The following is a 23,418-nucleotide window of genomic DNA, read 5'->3' as shown; positions in this document are numbered from 1 at the left end:
TAACTGAGGGGGATCATGATTATATGTCTTATTTTTACCACTAGAAACCTCTTGCAAAATAAAAAGAAACCAGACCTCGATTAAAAAATCCAAATTTATGTTTTTTTCTATTGGACACATCCATCTGTTGATATACATTTAGTTTTATTATATTCATTGAACATATAATGCACATTTAAATGCGTCTTGGAAATGGTTCAATCAGTGCGAGATTCTTTAGTCTAAATTAAAAACAACATTTTCTCTTGAAAAATATACATCTTTACAGTTCTCAGAACATTAATCATACGCTTTTTAAGTAAAAATAAAACTTCAATTACACAAGGAGATAAAATTACTTTCAATAGTTTGACCAAATAAAGCTATTGGTTGAATCTCACAAAACCTCAAGATCATGTCTTGGTCTATTTTACCCCAAAATCATTTAAATTTGAGGACTTATTTTGTCATCGCAACTGTTTTGTGAAACAACTATGCATTTAAATGTAAATATTTTATGTATTTACATTAAAAAAATGAAATCGTCCTTAAGCCAACTTCAGTTCCAATTGATGTAAAGCAAATATTTTCTTTGATGTTAGGGTGAAATCAGACCCGGTCATGTTTTTGAGCGATTCACTCTTATTAGTAGGCACATAGACGATCTAGAACAGCACAGTTCTACTTCACAGCCACTGAATCAGAAGACGAACAGAACGGAATGGACGGAGATACCGCAGAAGATCCAGAAGCACTTATATGAGGCACTAAACGCAGAACAGCACGTCAGTTCTAGGGGTTGTCACGGCAACAGGCACAACCGATGCAGAAAGTCACTACCGTACACATTGCTTGAAACAAATAACACAACAATGACATGGAACCAAGAACCAAAGCACAATGACAGTCAACTATCAAACGGCCCACATTTGTTCTTAAAATTCAAACTGGGTACATAATTTGGGCCTTTTTTGTCAACCCTCTGTATTTCAACATTCTTGGCAGTGATGTGTTCAGGTGAAGAGGTAGATGAGCCGCCTCATAGGTTACCGTAGTAAAAACCAGGCAAAAACAACTCCCCCACAGGAATGGAGAGTGATCATATATACAAATCTAAGGCCAGCTTCGCAAATCCATATTGCTGAAGCACGGCTGACCAGTCACTGTACATAAAGGACATACAGTATTTGCTATTTTAGATTATTTACTATAGCTAAATGTTACAGCACGATGCTCGTCTCTAGGACGAGTAGCTTTACACGACTGTCAGATAAAAACATATTCATATATTTTCATATCATGAGGAGTTATGATTGATGCTCCGCTTGATCTACAGGATCTTGTAAACATGACGAATCAATGAAGATAAATGATGAATGCCATCAGTGAGGCACCATCAATAAACTTTGACAGCGATAAATACTGCGGCTGCCTATATGATCACGTGTGGATGTTTTATCGGCTGTCTTATAATATAGGGTCTTATATTATTTACACGAAAACACAAAGTGGTTGATGTGGCAATACACGTTGTCTTTTACAAACATTCATCTGTTGTGAATTGCGTTAAAATCCACATCTGTTTGTAAATGTTTTCACAGTTTTTCGGTACCTCTTGCAAAAACACGTTTCTCTGCTCAACTTGCGCTATGTAAATGTGTACATAATGAATACAAACTCGAACATTTGACTTGTATTCGCATACTGCATTGTTTTGGTTTTGATACTTGTAAAAGCTACTAAGGGACTGACGTTTGCAAACAAACGTGGATAAATAATGTTAACCGTCACATTAAGACGGTCGATGATAACTTGACCACAAACTAGATGATACTCTTGTGTAAATACTGGTTGCTACAGATATTTCATCTGATATTACAGTGATGAACTACTTTAAGACAAAGTTCATTGAAATAAAAAAACTGGCAACAAAAATCTATACCAGCAAGATTCTAAGGCAAAAAACAGGCCGGACAGGCCGCGGAAGTCCTGAGAAACTGCAGTGGTGTTCTCTCACAGGGCTTTTTAACACTACACACTCTGAGATGTTGGAGATGACAAACCTTCACAAGTAAACATTCACCTTTCATTGTACTTGAAACATGTTAACAGTATTAAAGGCGTAATGTACCCCCAAAATTAAACTCATTTCATTTTTACTCACCTAGAAGTTGTTCCAAACCTGTTTAAATGTCTTTGTTGAACACAAAGAAAGATATTTGGAAGAATGTTAGCAATTTTCAGTTATGGAACGTCAGTCACTACCATAGTAGAAATGAAATAGTAGAAAGTAAAGCGAACAGTTCTGGGGGACCATTGACTACCATTTTCACTTTTCCTAATAGAAATGAAAATCCTTCCGAATGTCTTCCTTCGTGTTCAGCAGAACAAAGACATTTATACAGGTTTGAAACAACAGGGTAAATAAATGATGACGGAATTTTCATTTTTGGGTGAACTGTCCCTTTAACTCTACTGGACAACCTGTCAAGACGACGTTTGTGAGTGTTTGTGCGTTTGCTGGGATTGTCACTGGCCTCCATCGCTGGGAGCCGGACTGTCAGATCGGACTTCCTTTAAACTGCCCGATTGTTTTTTTTGCTTGGTTTTGGCTTTTCTCAGCATGCACACCTAACACAGGAAACAAAAACAACGTAAACGTACGGAATACAGCACAGAATAAATAACAGGTGCATGCGTAGCAACATCTGTGTTCTTCTGTAGGGAGTTTTTTTGCACCCATCCAGTTAAACGTGAATTAAGAAAAACATGCATGTTTATAAACCGCAACGTTTAAAAGGCTTAGCCCAAGAATATTAATGAGGTCGTGTTAACACTGTATTGCAACCTTTCTGGGACATTCCAAGTCACAATGTTATGTTACGGCATCATTCTAGGTAGCAGCACATGATACGATGACGCGTATTTGTGTGTGTGAGACCTTTGGTCCTGCGGCTGAGATGATGATCTGTCCTGGTGATTGTATCCAAGGTTCTCCGTCCGCCTGCACTGGAATGGGTTTGGTCATAGTGATGCGAATGTAGCTGCCCTGAGCAATACGAATCCCAGAACGCAGCCCACTTTGAACCTGACCCTGACACAGAGAAGAAAGTGATATTTGAAACACCAATCGAAGGTTTGGGAGACTTACTCTATATTTATCAATAATATTTATTTTAAAACAATGAATTTAGAAAGATTGAAAACTCATCATATTATGCAATGACAATTTTATCACAAAATGATGTTAAAAAATAAATCAATCTATGATATATTTTAACATTTTCAGTATAGTCTCCCATTGTCTAGAATCTGTCCAAATGGTCTCTTGGCATTTTATCAGCTGCAGCCAACTTGAGGTCTCGCCCTAAGATGCTTTTCAAGTAGTATTGGCAGTTTCCAGCTGTGCTGGGCTTTCATTGAGTGCTTTTTCTTCATTTTTAGATCCATATCACTCATTTTCTACATAAAATCACCCTACATGATGTAAAACAATCTGTGATAATGTAACCTTGCAATCCTTTATATTGGCTGAGCAATGTCATGTCAAAAACTGAAATCATACTGAAATAAATGACTTTGATGCTCATAATCTCATACTTCATTTATTAGATATTAGTCTAGTTTTCATAGAACAGTGCTTGTTTTGTGATGAAATGATGATTTCTCCACATAATTGAATCAAAACATTAAGACATATACCTTCCGATCATATTACAATTTTCCAGAATGTAGAAAATCAATCACGATAAATGATCCAGAAATACTGTAATTGGCCAAGGTTTCTTTGAGAAATGACAGATTAAAATGCTTTGCTATCTCACACTTTTTTCCAGTGCATGTAAAAATATGTTTCATTCATTACGATTGTTCTGACTAAGTCACCAAAGTGGGTGGAGCTTAACAAAGGTTAAATTATCATTTTGGCACAGTTCAGTGAATAGAGAACAAAGATGTACGATAAAAGATAAACAGATAAAGCCAGTTTATCATGGCTCACCATGTGCACCACACCCGTCACACCCACAACCTCCAGCATGCCGTCATCAATCCTAGGCCGCCCGAAACGAGAGTCACTGTCAGAGCCCCACAGATCAGCACCAGAACCCCAGCTGGACACACATGAAAAAGAACTGAACTTAATGGTCGAAACAAACATAAGACAATGACTATAAAAAAATGTCTATAATATTTTTTTGAATTTCATTGATTGACAATAATCAAATAATAATCAAATTATAATTGACAATAAAAGAGAAGCATTTCTTCTGTGGTATATCACTTATCAAAACACATCAATCTCACTATTTATTTATTTCTATATACACATTTATACATACGGTATCTGATATTTTTATACCTAAAATTTGTATATAAAAATAAAAATAATGTATATATCTACAGAATATATAAACACTCACCAATGTATCACTTGGACACCACCACAAATATGTTCTTGTTGAACATTTAATTTCAAAAGTATTTGGTCTCATATCTGGTGTTTGTGACTGTGTGACGTGTTTACCTGGGAATGTTAAGAAATATCAGTCCCTCTATACTGGGAAGTTCGATGTCTTGTTTGTCCACCTGCAGTCTGATGTCTTTATGAAGATTTCTTGTGTGACTCAGCTTCTGAAGGCCCACCTTCACATACACGCCTTTGTTGTGAAACCTGAGAGAAAAATGACACAAATTCACCTTCCGCTATATCCGGTGATGTAAGCGCTCTCAAAGATGCTGCTCACCTGCTGTTAAACTTATCCGGTTCCTCCTCCCGCGCGTGATGAAAGTCCAGACTCAGCTCAGCATCAATGCCCAGACCAAAATAGTTATTCATCAGCACAATCTACCCACAGACACATATATACCAATTTATTTATATATCGAGCGCCTTCATTTTTTATGCTTTGATGATTCAGACTGTTGCTAAGAGCAACGTGCAGAAGTACAGTACTCAGCCTTTATCACAGATTACAGTCATTTGAAGATGTACCTTGGGCGGCTCTAGAAAGCCATTCTCTTTGCCATCCTCCGTCATTTCCTGTGCATCAAAGAGAATCGTCCAGCGGTCCATGTGTACCTCCTCTGCCTCATCCACTGATATCAGAATGTTGTAGGGATCTTCTCCACTGTAGCCCGCCCCCCAACGCAAAACCCGGGCCAGATCATTCCCTGACAACATAAACAAACAACATAACAAAAAAAAACATCAGTGGCTGTAACTGGTTGTAATGGAGTCTGTGGTAACAGCAAATACAATAGTGCTTGTTTTCCCATCACTCACCGGTGCCCAGCGGTACGATGCTGATCGCTGGCTCAGGACAGGCGATTTTGTGTCGGATGGACTCCAGAACCCCCAGCACCCATCCCACTGTGCCATCACCTCCACAGACAAGGATACGAAACCGAGGAACATCCCTGAACGTGTGTAGCCTAAACAATATAATGCGTGAATGTAAACTATTAGTTTAATATCACAGTGAAAGCAAAACAGCAGAGAATGATCCAAAAATAAAATATATGCTTTGATAGGAGAGTTTGTCTAACCCGGGTAACGGTCCTCCACTGCTGAGTTCAAACACTTGGTGAGGGTTTAGAAGCTTGCGGAAACTGTATAAGATCTCTCTGCCCTTCAGTCCCCCACTTTTGGGGTTGACAAAGACCAACAGTGGGCAACTTCCTTTGGGCAACTTGCTTTGCTGTAAAATCAAAAATAACATTGGTTACAATGAACTTTTGTAGATAAATATTGCATTGTGCTGTAATTTCTATCTTGTCCACTAGATGGCAGTGGCATCTAAGGCTTGTGCACCAGCCTCCAGCCCTTTATTGTTTGTTAAAGAGACAGTTTGCACAAAAAATGAAATTGCATCAGTAATTCACAGTTATGTCGTCTCAAACCTGTAAGACTTTCTTTCTCGTGCAGAAAACAAAAGAAGATATTTTGTGACCAAACAACATTGGCCCCCATTGACTTGAACACAAAACCACCGCGACATCTCAAAATATCTTCTTTTGTGTTCCACAGAAGAAAGAGTCATATACAGGTTATCATTTCAATCATAAAACAAATGGGTCAAAGGTCAATATGACCCAATTTCCTCAAAGCCCCGTGTGTGATTCTCATTGATATGGTGCTGTACCGTGATGTCAGGTATAACCAGCGAGCAGAGCGGTTTGCCGCTGATGCTGATATCTTTAGCCAGCATGTAAATCCTCTCTGCCTCTGAAAAACAGCTGATCTGGAAAACAACGGCACCTAAAAACAACACGCCAAATTAGTAACACACACCTGTACACCCACGGGACCTACTTATCATCATCTCACACAATAATAGTTTTTCATGTAGAATTAGTCAACTATACCAAAAATTGCATTGAAACATTTACAGTACTGTGGACAAGGACATAATATGATGACAGAACAGTGAAATGGGACTGATAAATGCGAGTCAGATTTAAACTTAAATAGCCCATATGATTCCCACAGCTCGATCTTTGACCGGTGCTTTAAAGGGATCTTTTTCACACCACATATAACAGTGTGGAACAATGGCTCTTATTTACAGAACCCTGAGGGTTTGCCAGACTTCAGCGGGTGGACACACAGCGAGCGGTTTGTTCCTTTAACAATATCAAATAAAGTACTGCAGTTGATGCTGTGCTCAGAACAAAAGCTTTGGCATTGTCGTTCTTACCTTGACCGGCATATACATGAGTCATCGTAACCAGGTGACCTGAAGCAGAGAGAGAGAGAGAGAGAGAGAGAGAGAGAGAGAGAGAGAGAGAGAGAGAGAGAAAGTGGTTATTAGTGTTTGGTATTAAATCACTCACAGTCACTGTATCACCTGCTGTAATCCATCCCCGCAGAATGATGATAAGCGCATTTATCTTTAGTCTCCAATGAATTATGTCACACTTACAGATCACTGCTTTTTAAGGAGGACTTCTCGGAAGTATTAATAATTTAAAAAAGCTTGATGGGATAAACGGTCAAAATCAAGTAAATCTTGTTCACGCTCACTCTTTATATCCAGATGTTCTGATAGCAGGTGTGTGTATTCCTCTTTGTCGAGTTGTGTAGGAAGACCTCCCAGCAGCAGATTGACCTGCACCACACCATTCCTCCGCTCCTCGATGTAATACCGTGTTTGGTTCATTTGCCGCAATGAGATCTGAAACATACAGCCAGAATTGTGAGCAAAATAAACGTTAACTTTTTACACAGTGCGGGTGCACCTACAGCATGTAAAAAGTAAGATAATAAGAAAATAATACGAAAATTAAGTAAATTATCTCTTGTAAGATCTTATTATTTATTTGCATAGAGAATATTATTAATATTTCAAGATAAATTTTAGGAACTAATTATCGTTTTTTCTCCACATATAATAATGATATTTATTTCTATATATTATACATTATACATTATTTATTTTGATTATTGATTTTAATATTCTCATACAGAAATTCCAGTATGTTACTTTCTGCTTTCCAGGTTTTTCGTTTTTGAGCATGAATGCAAAACAGCGAGACTTTTCCTGTGTGTGCTATGCTTGTAAAGGCACATAACCTTGAGCGTCTTCCAAATACCAAGAACTAACAGCACGACCCCACATACCTTCCGTATCTCCTGCAGTTTGTCCAGAAGAAGCTCTTGACCGTTGAGAACTTGTCGTTGAACTAAAGAAACATGAGACAAATTCAGGTACCAAGATTTCACACAAATTCCTGATATTTCAAAATGATCAGATTCCCAGATACCTGCTGAGAATTCCATCAAAATCAACTTTCCCTTTTATGTTTACAGTAGCACATGGTATGAATTTATACATGTAGCCCATGTATTTTCTAGGACAAATGATCTCAATGTTGACAGATATGTAATCAAATTAAAACCCTACGATGTGAATTCATAGCAAGATAAGTTATAAGATGTCAGAACAGATACTGCAGTATGTTAGCAAGGCCAAAGCAAAAGCTTATCTCACCTTGTTTGCTGCTCATTAAAACTTCCACCAGGTTAAAATTTTCAGGATTTTCATTCTAAAAAGAAAACAGAAACATGAGGATTGCTACCATCCACACAATGTAGAAAATACAGTACAGGATTTAAGCTACAGTGACAGAATGCCAGTGTTTATCTATGATGCTATAATATGTGTACAATAAGTTTCTCTGCATTTACGAAGCCATTTAAATGGTTGTTTTTCGTTCTCTGTGATACCATGGGTCCAATAGAAGACTCAGATTCCTCGTTCAATGTGAGTCTACGGGACTTTTTGCAGCTCTGTTATCGTTCTTTAGACAAAAATCAAAGCAAAAGTCTGATTAACCGAAGTCTTATTCAAACCCGTAATTTGTCAATTTTAAGTAACCTTAAAGCACACTAACATCCCTCGGTTGTGTCTGGAGAAGTGACTTCCCACTTACCTGTTTCCCAAGCAGTGAAAGCACCTCCTTTATGACTGAATCTACCGTAGTGCTTTTCCCAGCAGTAACCGAGACGTGATTGACTCCAACCCTAAAAACACACATACAAGAAACCTTCTTATTATAGAGTATCATTATAAAATGTTAAGAATTAAAGAACATCCCAAAACATGATGCGCAACATAAGTCCTAACATTTAATTATTGGACTAATGGACCGTATGTGTAATTCTGACTGAATTAAACTACGCTTTATCATTTTTCTCCTTGTTAACCGAACAAAACGTCTTCTAAACAAGCGCAAAGATGACACAACGTTGTCTGCGTTTTTCTACTACCCTAAAGGTCTCCTGGCAAGTTTCGGCAGGAGACGAGACGGCATCAGCAATTGTGATCTATTTCCTGTTGCCATGGCAACAACATATAAGGTAAACCGTGGATGCTGTGTCATTATCTCCGTGGCAACCAGACACACAATAGCGAGGCTGTCATCAGAGTCAAGTGTGTTTTGATATGTTTTATATACACATGCCCGCAGTTTGTGGTACACAACGAGACTACCGTCCGTCCCTTACGATGTTTGGAAATGATACACTGATGTTCGGAGAAGCTGGAGAGCAGATATCTTTTTAAATCCTTTGGTAGGTTAACATGGAGCTCGCACTCCTGTGTGGCCATGAAAGGGATGAGTGACCCTAAAATGAGAATTCTTTCGGCCTTTACTCACCTCAAGTCATTTCAAACCTGTATGACTTACTTTCTACTGCAGAACACAGAAGAAGACATTCAGAAGACCGCTGGTAACCAAACAACGCTGGAGTCCATTGACCTCCATTGAATTAACACAAATGCGCATTTTTCAAAATATCTTCTTTTGTGTTCCACAGAAAAAAAGTAAAGAGACACTATAGACTGCAAAACTTGACAGAGTAGACGCAAACTAAATCTTACTTCTGCCAGCCAGCGTAAACCTTCAACACCTCCGTTTCTCTGGGTTTGGCTCTGAGAAGCCAGGATTCGGATGCACTGTCCTTAAACACGGTTTTGTTGTCGGGCGTGCCGTTGCGGTTGATGATGTCATCTGTAAACAGTCCCTGTTGGCCGTAACTCTGAAGCTCGTAATCCTGCGGCTCGTCTGGGATATACAAGGCTCTGAGTGCTGCTTCCTGTCGGTACAGGAAGTAGAATTCAGGATAACGAGGTTTGAGCTCATAAAAAAATTCTATATAGTTGCTATAAACCCTTTTGAGGCACCCAGCGTTCAGGTGAAACCTAATCAGGGAACAACATCTTACCACTACTTCCTCATTCTTGTCATTCCTCCACATTCGAGGGATCGCAACCAGACGAAACTGATTCCGCTTGGCTGCATCATCGCCATCGAACACTTTGAGCATCTGTTTCCCTGTAATGCAAGAATTTTAAGATTCTTGTGGGACCAGGGGTGATAACAATCAACCGTGATGTTAATTTTGGTCAGCTTTGTACCCGCGTCAGGTAATCCCGAGGACTGAGTTTCCTTTGCCGTGACTGTACTCTGAGTATCGACATCATCCAGAGTATCTAGAGAAAACACACTTCTCTATGTGAATACAGCAGTCATGTGATTTTTGTGATATTCAGTATCACATTGAATTAAAAGCTGAATCAAGAGTGTATTATTCTTAAACGTCTTTTTCATCTCATTTTTAGCTTACGCATTTTGATTATCTACATTGGAAATATTAAGTTGATTTACATTAAAGAAATGTTCTGGGTTCAACACAAGTTCAATGCATTTGCAACAAACAGTTTGTGGAAACAAGCAAAAAACTTTTCCTTTATCTGTAGGGTTTGACAAAATGAGCCAAAGAGACGAAGTCTCACTTATATTTTAGTAAGCATGCATCCCTTTTCTCAAAAATGAACAACTCATCGGTGTTATGACTCGTGTGTAGGGATTACCCATCTCTCCATGCTGGGAATTCTCAGAGATTCTGTAACAGTGCATTTTGCTGAAGTTTCGCGAGCAGATCCTCACGCAGCTGGGGTGAAGAATCATGTTCTGCAGACGCCCCAGGCTGCACTCCGGGGAAATGATTATATAACATGACGCATGTGCCTGCAAACACATAAACACAGATAAGGAGTCAAACCAAGAACTCCTGAGATGTAGCACAGCTTTATGACTAACGCTAATTTTCAGCGAATAATCTCAGTATTACAAAGTAGTTCAGCTCATGGATCACACTTAACATAGAAACATATTACCACAAAGAGATAAGGAGCGCCCGACGACACAGGGTCAGTGTTTGAATTTGGGCTCGTTTGAGCAGTTCATTCGATGTAGCCCTTCAATACATTTTATCTTCAACAACGTAGCCTGTTAACTGTCCCCCGTACCGTATACGGGACACCTAAGTTTGTGTGAATATTGTGCATGTAATTTCTAATCAAATCATGAAAAACTGTATATCATTGGAAAGGTCTAAGACTCTAGAATACAGATTTCTTTGGTGTTTTTTTAAATAATTTACGTAGGGCGAGTAATTGATTCTTTTTTTAAAGAGTGTGCTTAGATTTTTTGATATCCTATCCTATTTTTTATGTATTTTGTAATCCAAGAAAAACATAAAAATATTATTTTTTTACAATAAACCTAACAAAATACCTTAAAAATAATTGTGTGTGTGATTTTTTTAGCAATAATCAGACACAGAGACCAACCGTAAGTCTGTATTCCAAAGACTTCATGAGATACCGCCATTTAAGTTCCAACTTGCGTTTTCATGTGTAGGCTGAAAAAGGGCTCCGACAGTAAATTATTAACCCAATACAATTCAGAGTTTGAAAGATGTTTCATCCTGCGCTTGATAAATAATTGATCCCTTCGATGTGAGACACGACAGCATGAGAGCCCATTTACCTTCATTCTTATAATTTAGTAATGAAGGTGTTTTTGCGATGAATGCAGCTGACAACCCTCAATCTGCGAGCGCTGAATTCAAGGTTGGGTGCACGGAAAAAACAACACACTTACCGTAACGCCGCACCACTCGCATCTCATGCCAGCCAGGACGTCCGAGGAGCTGCAGGTGCGCCGGCAGACCTCACAGCGGGCACCTGAGGACACGTTGCCCTCCCGCCAGTGGTGCTGATATGTGTCCTATCAGAGCAGCATGCGGTGATGCGTTAGGACAATCCATGTGACCAAAAAAAGATACGGAGATCAGTCAGGTTATGGCTTTATTCTCTGATGGACATTCTCTGGTAAATGTCAGTAGTTGCCATACTTACAATGTCTTGACCTCCATCTTTGTGGCAGAAACGGCAGTCGCTGATGCTGAAAGGAGCGCAGTCGCTGTGAACGTGCAGCTCACACACTGTAACACACACGCGAGTTACAATTATGATGCGATTATCAGCTGTGTAATGTCACAACGGAGCATGTATCATCTAAAAGTAAGCAGTCAGTGTGACTCTGTTTTCCGAACTGAAGACATGCGATGACGCAGTGATACTCAAAAACGTCTGATCATTAGAAACAGCCATTTAGTTCATGTTATTGTGACAAATGTGGGTGTGAGAATTAAACACAGGGTCCAGTTGCAAGAAAACCCCTTAAGTTATAGAAACTTTTCATTGTAATTTTAACAGTATTGTCACTGAGGGTGTTCTTAAGTTAAGGGGTTTCTTGCAACAGCGCCAGCTTTTCTTCAGAGCTTCATTTGCACCTTTTGTAAGAGAGAGTGAGCGTGAGAAAGAGTGTGAATTTTCTTTTAGCGCTGTTCCAGGAAGCCTGCTGTAAAAGGCCATTCTGCTATTACCATGGCAACACCTGCTTCCCAAACATGAACGTCCAGCGCAAAAAAAATTAGCAACAACACAACATTAAAAAGAGGTGAGAAACTGAGGGAACAGATTGGGTTTAGGGAGAACGATAAGATTGTATATAGAGGAATAATTTACACAAAAATAAAACATTTCGTCATTGATTATTCACCCTTAGACACAAGGGGGAGTGTTTTTGAGTCGCTGCTTTAAAACAAGGAGGGCAGAAGATGTTGAAAACTGTGGAGAAGCATAAGACACCGAAGTTGTCAAAACCTATTCTGCATTTTATCATTTTTTTCTAAGCTTTAATGTAATCAAATGTTACATAATAACAAAAGCACTTTCCACGCTCTGGTCCTCTGTTTAGGGTTTTTTAATCATGTACCAATAATATAACAGTGCCCAGTGTTAATGACATTTTTACAAAGACCCCGACGTCCCCTTTCTTGCTTTACAAATACACACACACCTTCACAGCGCAGGGCCGAGCTTCCTTCTAGATGCTTCCGACACACACAACAGAACCTCTTCTTAAGACCGGCTGGACCGAAGCAATGTGCAACAGGACCCTGCAGTAGAACACAAACATAGAGACGAGTTATTAATATGACTTAAACCAGTGATGTAGTACTCGAGTCTCAGACATTTTTTTCTCCTACCAAACAAAACCATTGATGAAGCATATATGTTTGCATTAGTTAAACGCTTGAGTTTCATTAAATTAATTATCTTTCTTCTTGGAGTAGGTCGCTTTTTGTGATGGGTGTCAAGCTGTAAAAAAGATGATAATAAATAATAGTAAACAAAGCTGATTTGAGTGTTCTGGTTCACGATGCAAAGATACTGTGCCATCAACACTCATCAAACAAACCTCAACGACGGTGACAATCATCAAACTAATTCAGATAAACAGATCAACTGCAATGCATGCTGGGAGACATGAATGAATTTTGTACTATGATGTTAAACAGTATGCCTTGCAGCACGAGGCTTCCTTTTGTTGATTGTCACTATTGTTGGGTTTCATAAACTGTTTCTTGATGTCCGATTAATTCACTAATTTAAAGTTTTTGTGGGTGTGTGTATTTGCTGTCAATTCAAAGAAGTATTATTGGTCAAACCACTGCTTTAATCTCACACTGCACAAAGACTATAATCATCATCATAGGGTCCCTCAACCCTCAGATTGTTTCAAACCAATATAAACGTATTTGTTCTGTCAAACAAAATGAAAGATATCTTTAAGAATGTTAGCAATTTTCACTTCTGTGACATCATCCGCTACCAAAGTAAGATATTTTGAAGAATTTAGGAACACAAACGGTTCTGGGGCACCATTGACTACCATAAAATGTTCCTACTATGACAGTCAATGTCGCAGATTTGAAAATTGCTGACATTCTTCCAAATATCTTACATGCAAAGTAATTTATACAGGTATGAAATGACATGAGGGTGAGCAAATGATGACAGAATTTTAATTTTTTGGTGACCTGTCCCTTTAATTTTGGTTGCAAAAGCCATGTTGATTCAATGAAGTTAACACTGACATTGTCAGCCTTAATACATTTGATATTTCTCCTTTAAAGTTCCAGTTTATATTTCAATTAACAATCATCATCGCACCCCCTTAGTTAATAGATAGCTGCGTAGGAAAAAAGACCAACAGGTTCAAACATGAACAGAAGAAGAAAAAATCTCGCACAATATCAGTGGTTGCAAAAAGATGAATGAATATTTATTTGATATAATGTTTTGGTCTCATGACCTTCATCAGGCAATCCAGCGTTGAGGTCACGAATTGCAACCAGCGGCTCACTCCACTGCTCACCTCTCCCTTTCGAAACACTACGGTGGCTGACAAAGGACTAAGATGTTGTTTCGTTTTCGTTTCTTTGCCGAAGGAGAAAACATATGTTTATGAAACGCGCTCTGTAGACCAATTTTTCCATTTAGGGCTACTGTAGAAACAACCGAATTCCATTGAAGGGGACCAGTGGTATATGAGCTGTAGAAATAGCTCATTCAAAGATAAGAAAACACAATGCTTCAATGTGTACGTTCTTTTTATACACTCCTGAAGACATAGTTATGTAAATCATTTTGCATTTCTTTTAATACATCCTCCAAAGAATTACATACAGCACCTTTTAAACACTGTGTTAACCACAAACTGCTGAATCAATGCTTACATATGACACACCAGATGTGACATCACTTCCTGTCTTTGTCGTGTGAATGGTGGGAATGAGTCGTGAGATGCGCACACTCTCTTCCTGTTGGAGAGGGGAAGTTGTAGAGTTCTGGAGGGTACTTATGCTTTAAATAGCCATATAGCGTCTTTTCCCTTTGACCTCCTGTACCAGCGCAAAACTGAAGATTTAGACGTACCGCAAATATCCAGTTTCAAATGACACCCTCCCCCCGTGGAAATGCATATTTGATCTCCGTGTCACACAGTGATGTCCAATCCTCTTCCAGGACGATGCGTCAACACAACATACGATGTGTTGCTTTATCTGACAACTACTTTTTCTTTATTAGTACTTCACTAACTAGATGGTGTGTTAAATCACAATATACATTTCATATGTATAAAATATGGAAAAACAAAACGGTGAGGCTTTCGAGTTTTATACACCTCTCACGCTCTGTCGTAATACTTGTACAAAGAATACGAAGAGTGACACGTTAAACATGAGCCACTCTCAGATCTCAGATATACGGAAACTAAGTATGAATCATATTCTGATAAAAGCCTCACACAACACCGCACTGAAACCTAATCCATCCACACGGACAAGTGCACTTATGGTTTCAATTTAAACCTGCTGACCTAAAACATACCACTGTCTGCACTTGACAAAAGTCTAGATGACATGAGAGCGGTTCTTCCACACTTCTACTTCCTACTGATTTACTAGTGGCATTCTCAAGCAAACTGGATCATGATGTGACCCTGAGCCTTCAAAATCCCACAGCAACACGTTCTAATATATTCAGTGAAGAAATGCAGCGAGAAATCCGTGGTGTGCGTGCATCTGTAACTGATTTAATGAGAACAAGTTGTGCATCAAAGCAGCTTGTAAAAGGAAAAGGAGCTGTCTGTCTTATATATAAACATCTCCAGGTACTTGGCTGCTTGACGTGCGCCGCTACAAAACAGGTCTGTTCTGTACAAAAAGGTCTGTTCTGTCATTAGAAAGGAACAATCTTGGAGACGAGGCATTCTGGGTAAGGAGTAAGGCACATCTGGGTACAAGCAACATCTGAACTTCCATCGTGGCCTTGAGCTGATTCTTAAGGATGGTCTCCATCTTACATTACTGCACGTCCTGCAGCATTTAAGCATCTTTAAAAAACAAACAAATTCCCACACAGGAAAAACTCCCTTTCTTCAAGGACAAACTCCCTTTAGGGTATCTTTGTCGCAACAACTCGCTGCTGCTCACCATTTCCCAAGTGTTTTGTATAAAAAACTTTTTTAATTTGTTACATTTTTGCCAGACTGTTTTCAAGGAGGCTGCAACCCATTGGTATTCTTTTTGGTTTCAGTTAATAGTAAAAGCCATTTAAACGTCATGAGAAACTTTGATGGTAGAATAGTGATTTAATTTGAGCTGTCAGGTGCAAATTACAAGCAAAATGACACTCGACTAAAGTAAAGATAAGAAACCGGCAATTTTATATTTTAAACAGAGATGGCGATATGGAGGCTAATTTTAATGCTACACAAGTACAATAAAACTTATGGAAACATAAACTTGTTTCTCTATTTCTAGGCAGAGTCAACTTTCATGTGACAGTTAATGACAAACGTTTAATCGCAGTGCAAAGTATTGCGTGAGAGATTAGTTGCGTCACTCAAGATTTGGATATATAGCTTGGGAACACAGAGAAAATTGTTTGACATTTGTTCAGGCAAATCAGGATATGTACACTGTAAAACTTTGCTGTAGTTTTTGCAGCATGTTTGCCAGTAACTTACTGTAGATTTAATAACTACTTAATCCTACTTTCCAATTGGTAATGTTTTCAATTATTTTAATCAAAATGAAAACACTTTAACTTTTGAGATTAAAAATGAGCAAGAAGAGACTGGCATTAGCACAGCAACACACACAAAAAACACATTCTTCCTAAGAATTTTAGTCTTGTTTAAAAATATTTTAAACTTCTTTAATTATGATACATTTATATTACAAGAAAAGTGACCCAAGATATTACAGTAAGTATCGTCATATGAAAGAAAATAAACTGGGTAAGTTTATGCTTAAAACAAAATTGTAAATGAAATCTACAGTAAATTACTGGCAAACCTGCTGCGAAAGTTTTACGGTGTAGGTGCTTGTGAACTCGCTGATGTATGTGAGCTCAGACATGAGACAGCTGCTAAGAGACTTGGACTGCATTTAATTTTATAATGCTGTGAAATGTCAGAGGCCCAAATAAATACAGTCCACAGAAAGATCAAAACTGTACTCCCATATACAGGTTGCATACATTAAAGAAACAGTAAATATATATATTCTATCATTATGCACTCACGTTTGATTTTGAAACCTGTGACATTTTAATTAGTAATACACAAATAGAATGCTGGTTCCCATTCAACTTCATAAGACAGCACATCTGATATTATGCTACACATCAACTTTGGTGTTCCATGAAGGAAATTAAATCAGACGAAAAAAAAAATCTCGGACGACACACACACACACCCGACAGCACAATGTGTCCTTGAGTTGCGGCCCATAACTCCCTGCTGCAGTCAATTATGTCCTGTCCAAAGAGAGGACACTTCCTCACTGACCCTACAGAGAATCCTACAGGATGTGACCTCATTTCCTGCCGTCAGCTGCCATCACTATGATCCCAAACGTGATTTACTCCTGTAAACGTCTTCTACCGCATAAGAATGTCAGACAGGATTGGAAGGCGAAGGGTGAGCAAATGAAGACATAATTTCATCTACATGAGACGATACGTAAACAAACAGAATTCTTACGGTCACATTGTCTAAACTGTAATAATGTGTCAAACGGCTGTTTCAGTTGTGTTTGTATTTCCTCAAAAACAGTTAAAAAAGATTGTTGAGTTGAGGTTAATGGAGCAGTTGGCTGACTCACGCCTACAGACATTCATCCACCTACCAACCCACACACATACATAAAAAGCACATATCTATTTCCTTTCAAAACCATACAATTTACTTTTACCCAAAACATTTAATCAACCAAATTATAAAAAAAATAAAATAAAAAAAAACACTTATTATGCAATGCATTTTTTAAAATGCATTGTACATCAAGTAAAAGTACATCAACTTCTAAGGAACACATTTTTCGTTCACCAAACTACCTATTTGTCTAAATGTGTATGCGTCACTGTGGTTTGGTGCTCTGGGCGGCTGTTGTCACGTGCTGCGGCTTCTCTGATACGTCTGGCTGATCTACATCAATGCCCAAGGCTAACGCAAACAGTTTTCTACGAACTCACCAACATGAACACCATCAACACATTTTGAGAGAATGCAGCGAGCATTTTCTGTGGTTATTTTCTTGAGCTGTGAAGTTTGTCAGGCTACAACTACAGTACATCCTGTTTTAAGAAACACTACAACAGGTTTGCTTAAAGTTTTTCTCGAAAACATATATGCAGATGATACATGTTAAGTCGCCACCCTAACCATCATGGACCCTGACATCTTTTGTCTAAATACACTGCAAAAATAATACTTTATAGAAAGAAGTAATAAAATAGTACAACTGTGCAAATGCAGTTATGCAAAATGTAGTGATTCGGAAAATGAACAGAATGTAAACAGGCTGGCAGAATTGAATACACAGCAAACACAAAGATTAAGCTAATCAAATTCATTAGAACGAAACTTCCTGTTTGGGTGGTTATAGCTAAATCAGTTTCTATAAAGGGCACAAAGGATGGTTGACACATGCCCTTCACAAAACTCCACAGCACCGTCAGTAATTAATTATGGAGGATGGACAAAGGGCGACAGAGACGGCTGTGCTACTGAGCAAAATGGGTCCGGTCAATACACGAGAGCTAAATTATTTATTGTGGATTCAGGGAATATCATCCTGTTTGTAAGGTGAATCGTAAACAGATAATAATAATCTCTCTTGTGTGATCATGCTCCGTCAACCAGTCATTCATTCTTCATTATGTTCATAATTGTTCAAGACTTCTTGTTCTGTTTAATTAGAGCATGCTTTCAGTATTCTGGAACATTAGCGAGTGGTATATTAAGATGCTTGTACGGCATATCAAGTGTGGTTCACTTACCCGAACCTGTGTGGGAGTCATGCATGAACACACGGTCCTGATGTGCTTTATACACTTCTCATGGGACATGAAGTTACACACTGTAAACAAAGAGAGAGAAAAGTCATTCAAGTAAATTTGATCAATATATATCTATCTACATTTACGTTTATGCATTTGGAAGATTGAATCCAAAGCGACTAATTAAACCTTTTGTGTTGATATAATTGTTCTACTATGAGTCCATAAGAACAATGAACCTGATGGAGTATTTTAAAAGTCCAGTGATTGAAATTTAGCACCATCTAGCGGTGAGGTTGCGAATTGCAACCAACGGCTCACTCCACCTTACCGTCGATGCACTACAGTGGCTGACACAGGACTAAGATACTGTCACATTTTGGCTTCTTTGCCAAAGGAGACAACATATTTACGAAACGTGCTCTGTTGAGCACTTTGTCCGTTCAGGGCTTCTGTAGAATCAACATGTGTGTGAATTTCATGCAAGGGGACCCGCAGTGTATGTAGATAGAAATAGCTCATTCTGAGGTAATACAAACATAACACTTCATTATGTAAGGTCTTACGACACCTCTGAATACATAGTTGTGTATATTATATAGCATTTCTGCAAATAGGTCCTCCAAAAAATTACCCACTGGACCTTTAATTCAAACATTCAGAAAGAGGATAGAAACCAAAGCTATAATTGTGGAAAATATTTTTGTAAAATAAATTGGACTTAATTGCTAAAGAGAATAGTTTGCACCAAAGACAAGAGACCTGATATGCAAGCGAAGACAACAGTGAATACACCCACAGCAATCCAATCCTGTAATCGAGTCTTCTGTCAATCTCAGTACAAGATGAACATGATTGACGCATTTGCTGGTTCTGCATGCTGCTCAACAGAGACAGGAAGTGATCTCGCTGGTCAGGCTGAGCCCCTTTCACTACCACAACCACAAGAAGATAATTACTCTAAAAGGTAACTGAAAGGAACTGGGCCATCAACATGATCTCAACGTAAAAACGAACTGCGCTTGTGAAATCAGAAAAATTGATAAAAGACATCAAACTGATGTTCTGTTGTATCAACCTTTGCAATTGGATCATCAGTCTTTTTCATCAAACACATCTTAACATCTTTCGCCCAAAAATAGCTGTCATCATTTATTTACCATCATGACATTCAAAACCTGTATGACTTTTATCTTTTGTCTTAACGTCTTTGTGTCCATACAATGGAAGTCAATAGGCGTCGATGTTGTTTGTTTAACGTTCTTCAAAATCTATTCTTTTGTGTTCTGCCGAAGAATAAAAGTAATACATTTTGTTTTTTCGGGGGATTCGTATCCCATCTTTATTCAAAAACCTATCAAGAAGGCCTTTAAGCCTATTAGGCCTATAAACTAGCCGGATCCACACCAATACTTGTTTATTTCAACATAAAACTTAACAGGTGATAACCATGCCTGTTTGGATTAAAGAAACATTACATTATTGACTCACTCAAATTCTTTGTCAACTACCCACGAATCAATGGCTTTCATGTAGCTCAGCAGTAATGCATGGCTCTAGCAAAGCCAATGTTATGGGTTTGATTCCTGATCAATTATATAGTCTGACTCCACTGTCCACTTCAGATAAAAGCATCTCCCAATTATATAACTATAAATAAATGTATTGATCTAAGACGTCCACACTACTAGACTCCTAACTGATGCATTAAGCAGACTCGAGGTACAACGACACGCGTGCCTGTTTATGTTCTATCCTCATTCGATCCAGTTAGAGCATCCTCCCAGCCTCGACACTTCATTGGACTATGTGTTGCTATGCCAACCTAGAGGAGTCGATCACGACTTCACTGCAGCGCGTTACGTAACAGAAACATCTCATTTCTGCCTTACTCTGCCTGGTAACATCCATGTTGTCAATCAACATCTGCTTACACGCCCTACCATTCTGAATGGACAGCATAAATCTGATACAAGTTGTATTATAGATAAATTGTGGTTCAAGGCTGTGAATCGCATCACGGCGTGAATTTATCTCTGTCTGAAAATCATTAACAGGTATTAAAAAGTCAAAAGAAGCTGTAGTTTATATATACTCGGGAATCAATTATGAATTTGTAGATGCCCTTTTCCTCAGCACATTTTTAAGTAGGTTGTTGGAATCAAACCCACAATCTTTGCAATGCTAAAACACAATGTGCAACCCAACCAATAAACTACATATGTTGAAGATCTAGTCGGTGGATTGAATGAACAACCAGACGGCTTTAAGAAGCTGTGTAAATCTAGGCTGGTTTCAGTTTAACCGACCTGGTCCATTTCTTTGCAGGCATTTACATAAAATGCATTCTTGCATGCAAAAGCAGTTGGATAAGATGGAAGGGAACACAAACATTTCTTACCCCGTTTTTCTAACCACTCATTGACTCACTAAAAGCACATTTGGTTAGGGGGTTACGTGTTATTGAAAAAACGTTGGAGAACTGGAGCAAGTAATGATTGAGTTGTGTTTTACAGTTTTTCACCAAATCAGTTACATTTACGCAGCTTTTATTCAAAGCTTTTCCCATTTAACAGCTTTTTTAGATGATATTAAAAAGTATCAGTTCAGTAAAGGACACAACATTGACTCAGACTAGGATTTATATAGAATAACCCCGACGTAAGCTAAAATGCTGAACAACCTACTTACTATTTACTCAAATGTGACAACTCTGTTCGCATCTTAAGTGACAGAAGCGAAAACAGTACAGATCTTCTCACACTGTCACAGACCTCCATCAATTGGATGGATCGCATCAAAGTGTCTCCAGCACAAGATCAGATAATTACAGACCCCTGTACAACAAGAGAAGGGTGATGGATCGATGTGGATCAATCGGTCTCCTCCAGTTAAAAGACAACATATTCAATCATTCTGCAGAAAGGGAGGTGTGGAAGAGAGAGAGAGAGAGAGAGAGAGAGATAGAGAGAGAGAGAGAGAGAGAGAGAGAGGGAGAGAGAGAGATAGGGATGGATGGATGGATAGAGAGAGAGATAGAGATAGAGAGAGAGAGAGAGATAGAGAGAGAGAGAGAGAGAGAGAGAGGGAGAGAGGGAGAGAGAGAGGGAGGGAGGGAGGGATGGATAGAGAGAGATAGAGAGAGATAGAGAGATAGAGAGAGAGAGAGAGAGAGATAGAGAGAGATAGAGAGAGAGAGAGAGAGAGAGAGAGAGAGAGAGAGAGAGAGAGAGAGAGAGAGAGAGAGAGAGGGAGGGAGGGAGGGAGGGAGGGAGGGAGGGAGGGAGGGAGGGAGGGATGGATGGATAGAGAGAGATAGAGATAGAGATAGAGATTAGAGAGAGAGAGAGAGAGAGAGAGAGAGAGAGAGAGAGAGAGAGAGAGAGAGAGAGAGAGAGAGAGAGAGAGAGAGAGAGAGAGAGAGAGATCTACATGGGCTGCACATCCTCATCTAACGTTAGATTTCTAACATCACATTCTTTGCACGTGCAAAGATAATAAACTGTCAATCAAAGCAGGCTGCAGATTAAAACTCGCAATTTAAAGGACTTGATTTATCCAATTTTCATAATAATACATTTAAGATGTATGATGCGGTTAACAAACAGAAAGCTAGCGATAACCACGGTATCGGTTATCTTCCAGTAGCGTGCTATTGCCTACATCACAGTACCACAGTATTTACATCTGACAGCATCTCTTAACACGTTTGTTGTCAATGTTTTGCATCTTACCTTCACAAACAAACCCGACAATGCCCCAAATAAAGTCGCTGCAGTGATGGCAGAAGGTCGGTTTGGTCAGGGTGACTTTCCGAAAGCAGTGTCCGGGAGCATTGACCGAATACCGCGTCTTTGAAGCGGGCGACTGCTGAGCCTTCTTCCTCCCGGGACTCGGGCTCGAGCTCGGGCTGACGTGCTTCACCCGGCCGCCGTCTGCCATCTCATTCACTTCCAATAGAAATCCAGCGCAAAAGAAGATACGAGTGTGATTTAACGGCTCCGGCTATGTTAAACCGAGCCGAGTCATCACTGAATAAAGTCAATGGTTCTCTTCTCCTCTCAACAAGAATCGGAAACCCGCCGTGTGTAAAGCCAGAATCAGTAACTTACATAACAGAAAAACGCTTGTTTCTGTCAACGCCAGACTGTACGACCATCCTCTACCCAGACAGCCGTGACATCAAATCAATGTCCCAAATATATCAAAAGAAATATCAGCGACGGAAACCAGCGGTCCAGACACCCTTTGACAACGAGATGAAAAAACAAAGCGTGTTTAGGTTTTAATCCGTTTAAACCGGGGATCGTCTGCAACGGTTTTCACTTTTTTCAGAGAAGACGAGAATCACCGTAACTTCCGCTTGTAGTGGAGCTCCGGTCAGACGGAGCGAGCGCGCGCGCACACACGCGACCTCCACAGGCTGTTTTTAGAATGCGGAATTCCGTATTGACGCGATATTCTTTGGAGAGGCTTCCACGCAAAACACACGCCCCCAAGTTCTCGCGCTGCAGTGATACTTGCATACGTTTTGCCATGTTGGTAAACTATAACTTATATGAAATATGAATTCTACGTTGCGATCACAGACTTAAGGTTTTCCCCTTAAAAATTGTGTTTTTTTTCCACGTGGAATTTTTAATGTGATGTTTAGATGTTGAGGACCGTCCCAAACACGTGCTATCAGATTTGTGTGATTATAATATAGTTTTACAAAGAGAGAGATAGAAAATATTATCTGAGAAAACGACGAGTTTGCTTTATAAAGTCGAAGATGTATTTAGAAATGACATGCGCCCTCTGCTGGCGTGTTTTCACAACACAACGAATTGAAAATGTGTTTCCATTTACTGGCAAAGTATAAACAACATGCGAAGGATTAGATATT

At 39.0% G+C, this 23,418-nt stretch overlaps 1 protein-coding gene across 1 annotated transcript; it reads right to left on the bottom strand.

The window, feature by feature from the left end:
* Positions 1–80: 80 nt before the first annotated feature.
* Positions 81–22,943, bottom strand: LOC130437814 (diacylglycerol kinase theta). Its single transcript, XM_056769431.1, has 23 exons — positions 22,265–22,943; positions 18,531–18,610; positions 12,694–12,793; positions 11,688–11,773; positions 11,431–11,556; positions 10,356–10,512; positions 9,900–9,974; positions 9,707–9,816; positions 9,363–9,577; positions 8,413–8,503; positions 7,971–8,025; positions 7,601–7,662; positions 7,004–7,154; positions 6,678–6,716; positions 6,123–6,238; positions 5,527–5,678; positions 5,264–5,412; positions 4,973–5,151; positions 4,725–4,825; positions 4,505–4,651; positions 3,980–4,091; positions 2,921–3,073; positions 81–2,610 (listed from the first exon to the last, which is right to left on the bottom strand). Exons 1-23 carry the CDS (start codon positions 22,470–22,472, stop codon positions 2,509–2,511), a joined length of 2,766 nt encoding a protein of 921 aa, XP_056625409.1. The 5' UTR covers positions 22,473–22,943; the 3' UTR covers positions 81–2,508.
* Positions 22,944–23,418: the final 475 nt, after the last annotated feature.

Source organism: Triplophysa dalaica, chromosome 16 (genome assembly GCF_015846415.1).
Source record: "Triplophysa dalaica isolate WHDGS20190420 chromosome 16, ASM1584641v1, whole genome shotgun sequence".
In the NCBI taxonomy this organism is placed as follows: Eukaryota; Metazoa; Chordata; class Actinopteri; order Cypriniformes; family Nemacheilidae; genus Triplophysa; species Triplophysa dalaica.
The sequence above is the reverse complement of the archived record's forward strand: the minus strand, read 5'-3'. Positions and strand labels throughout refer to the sequence as shown.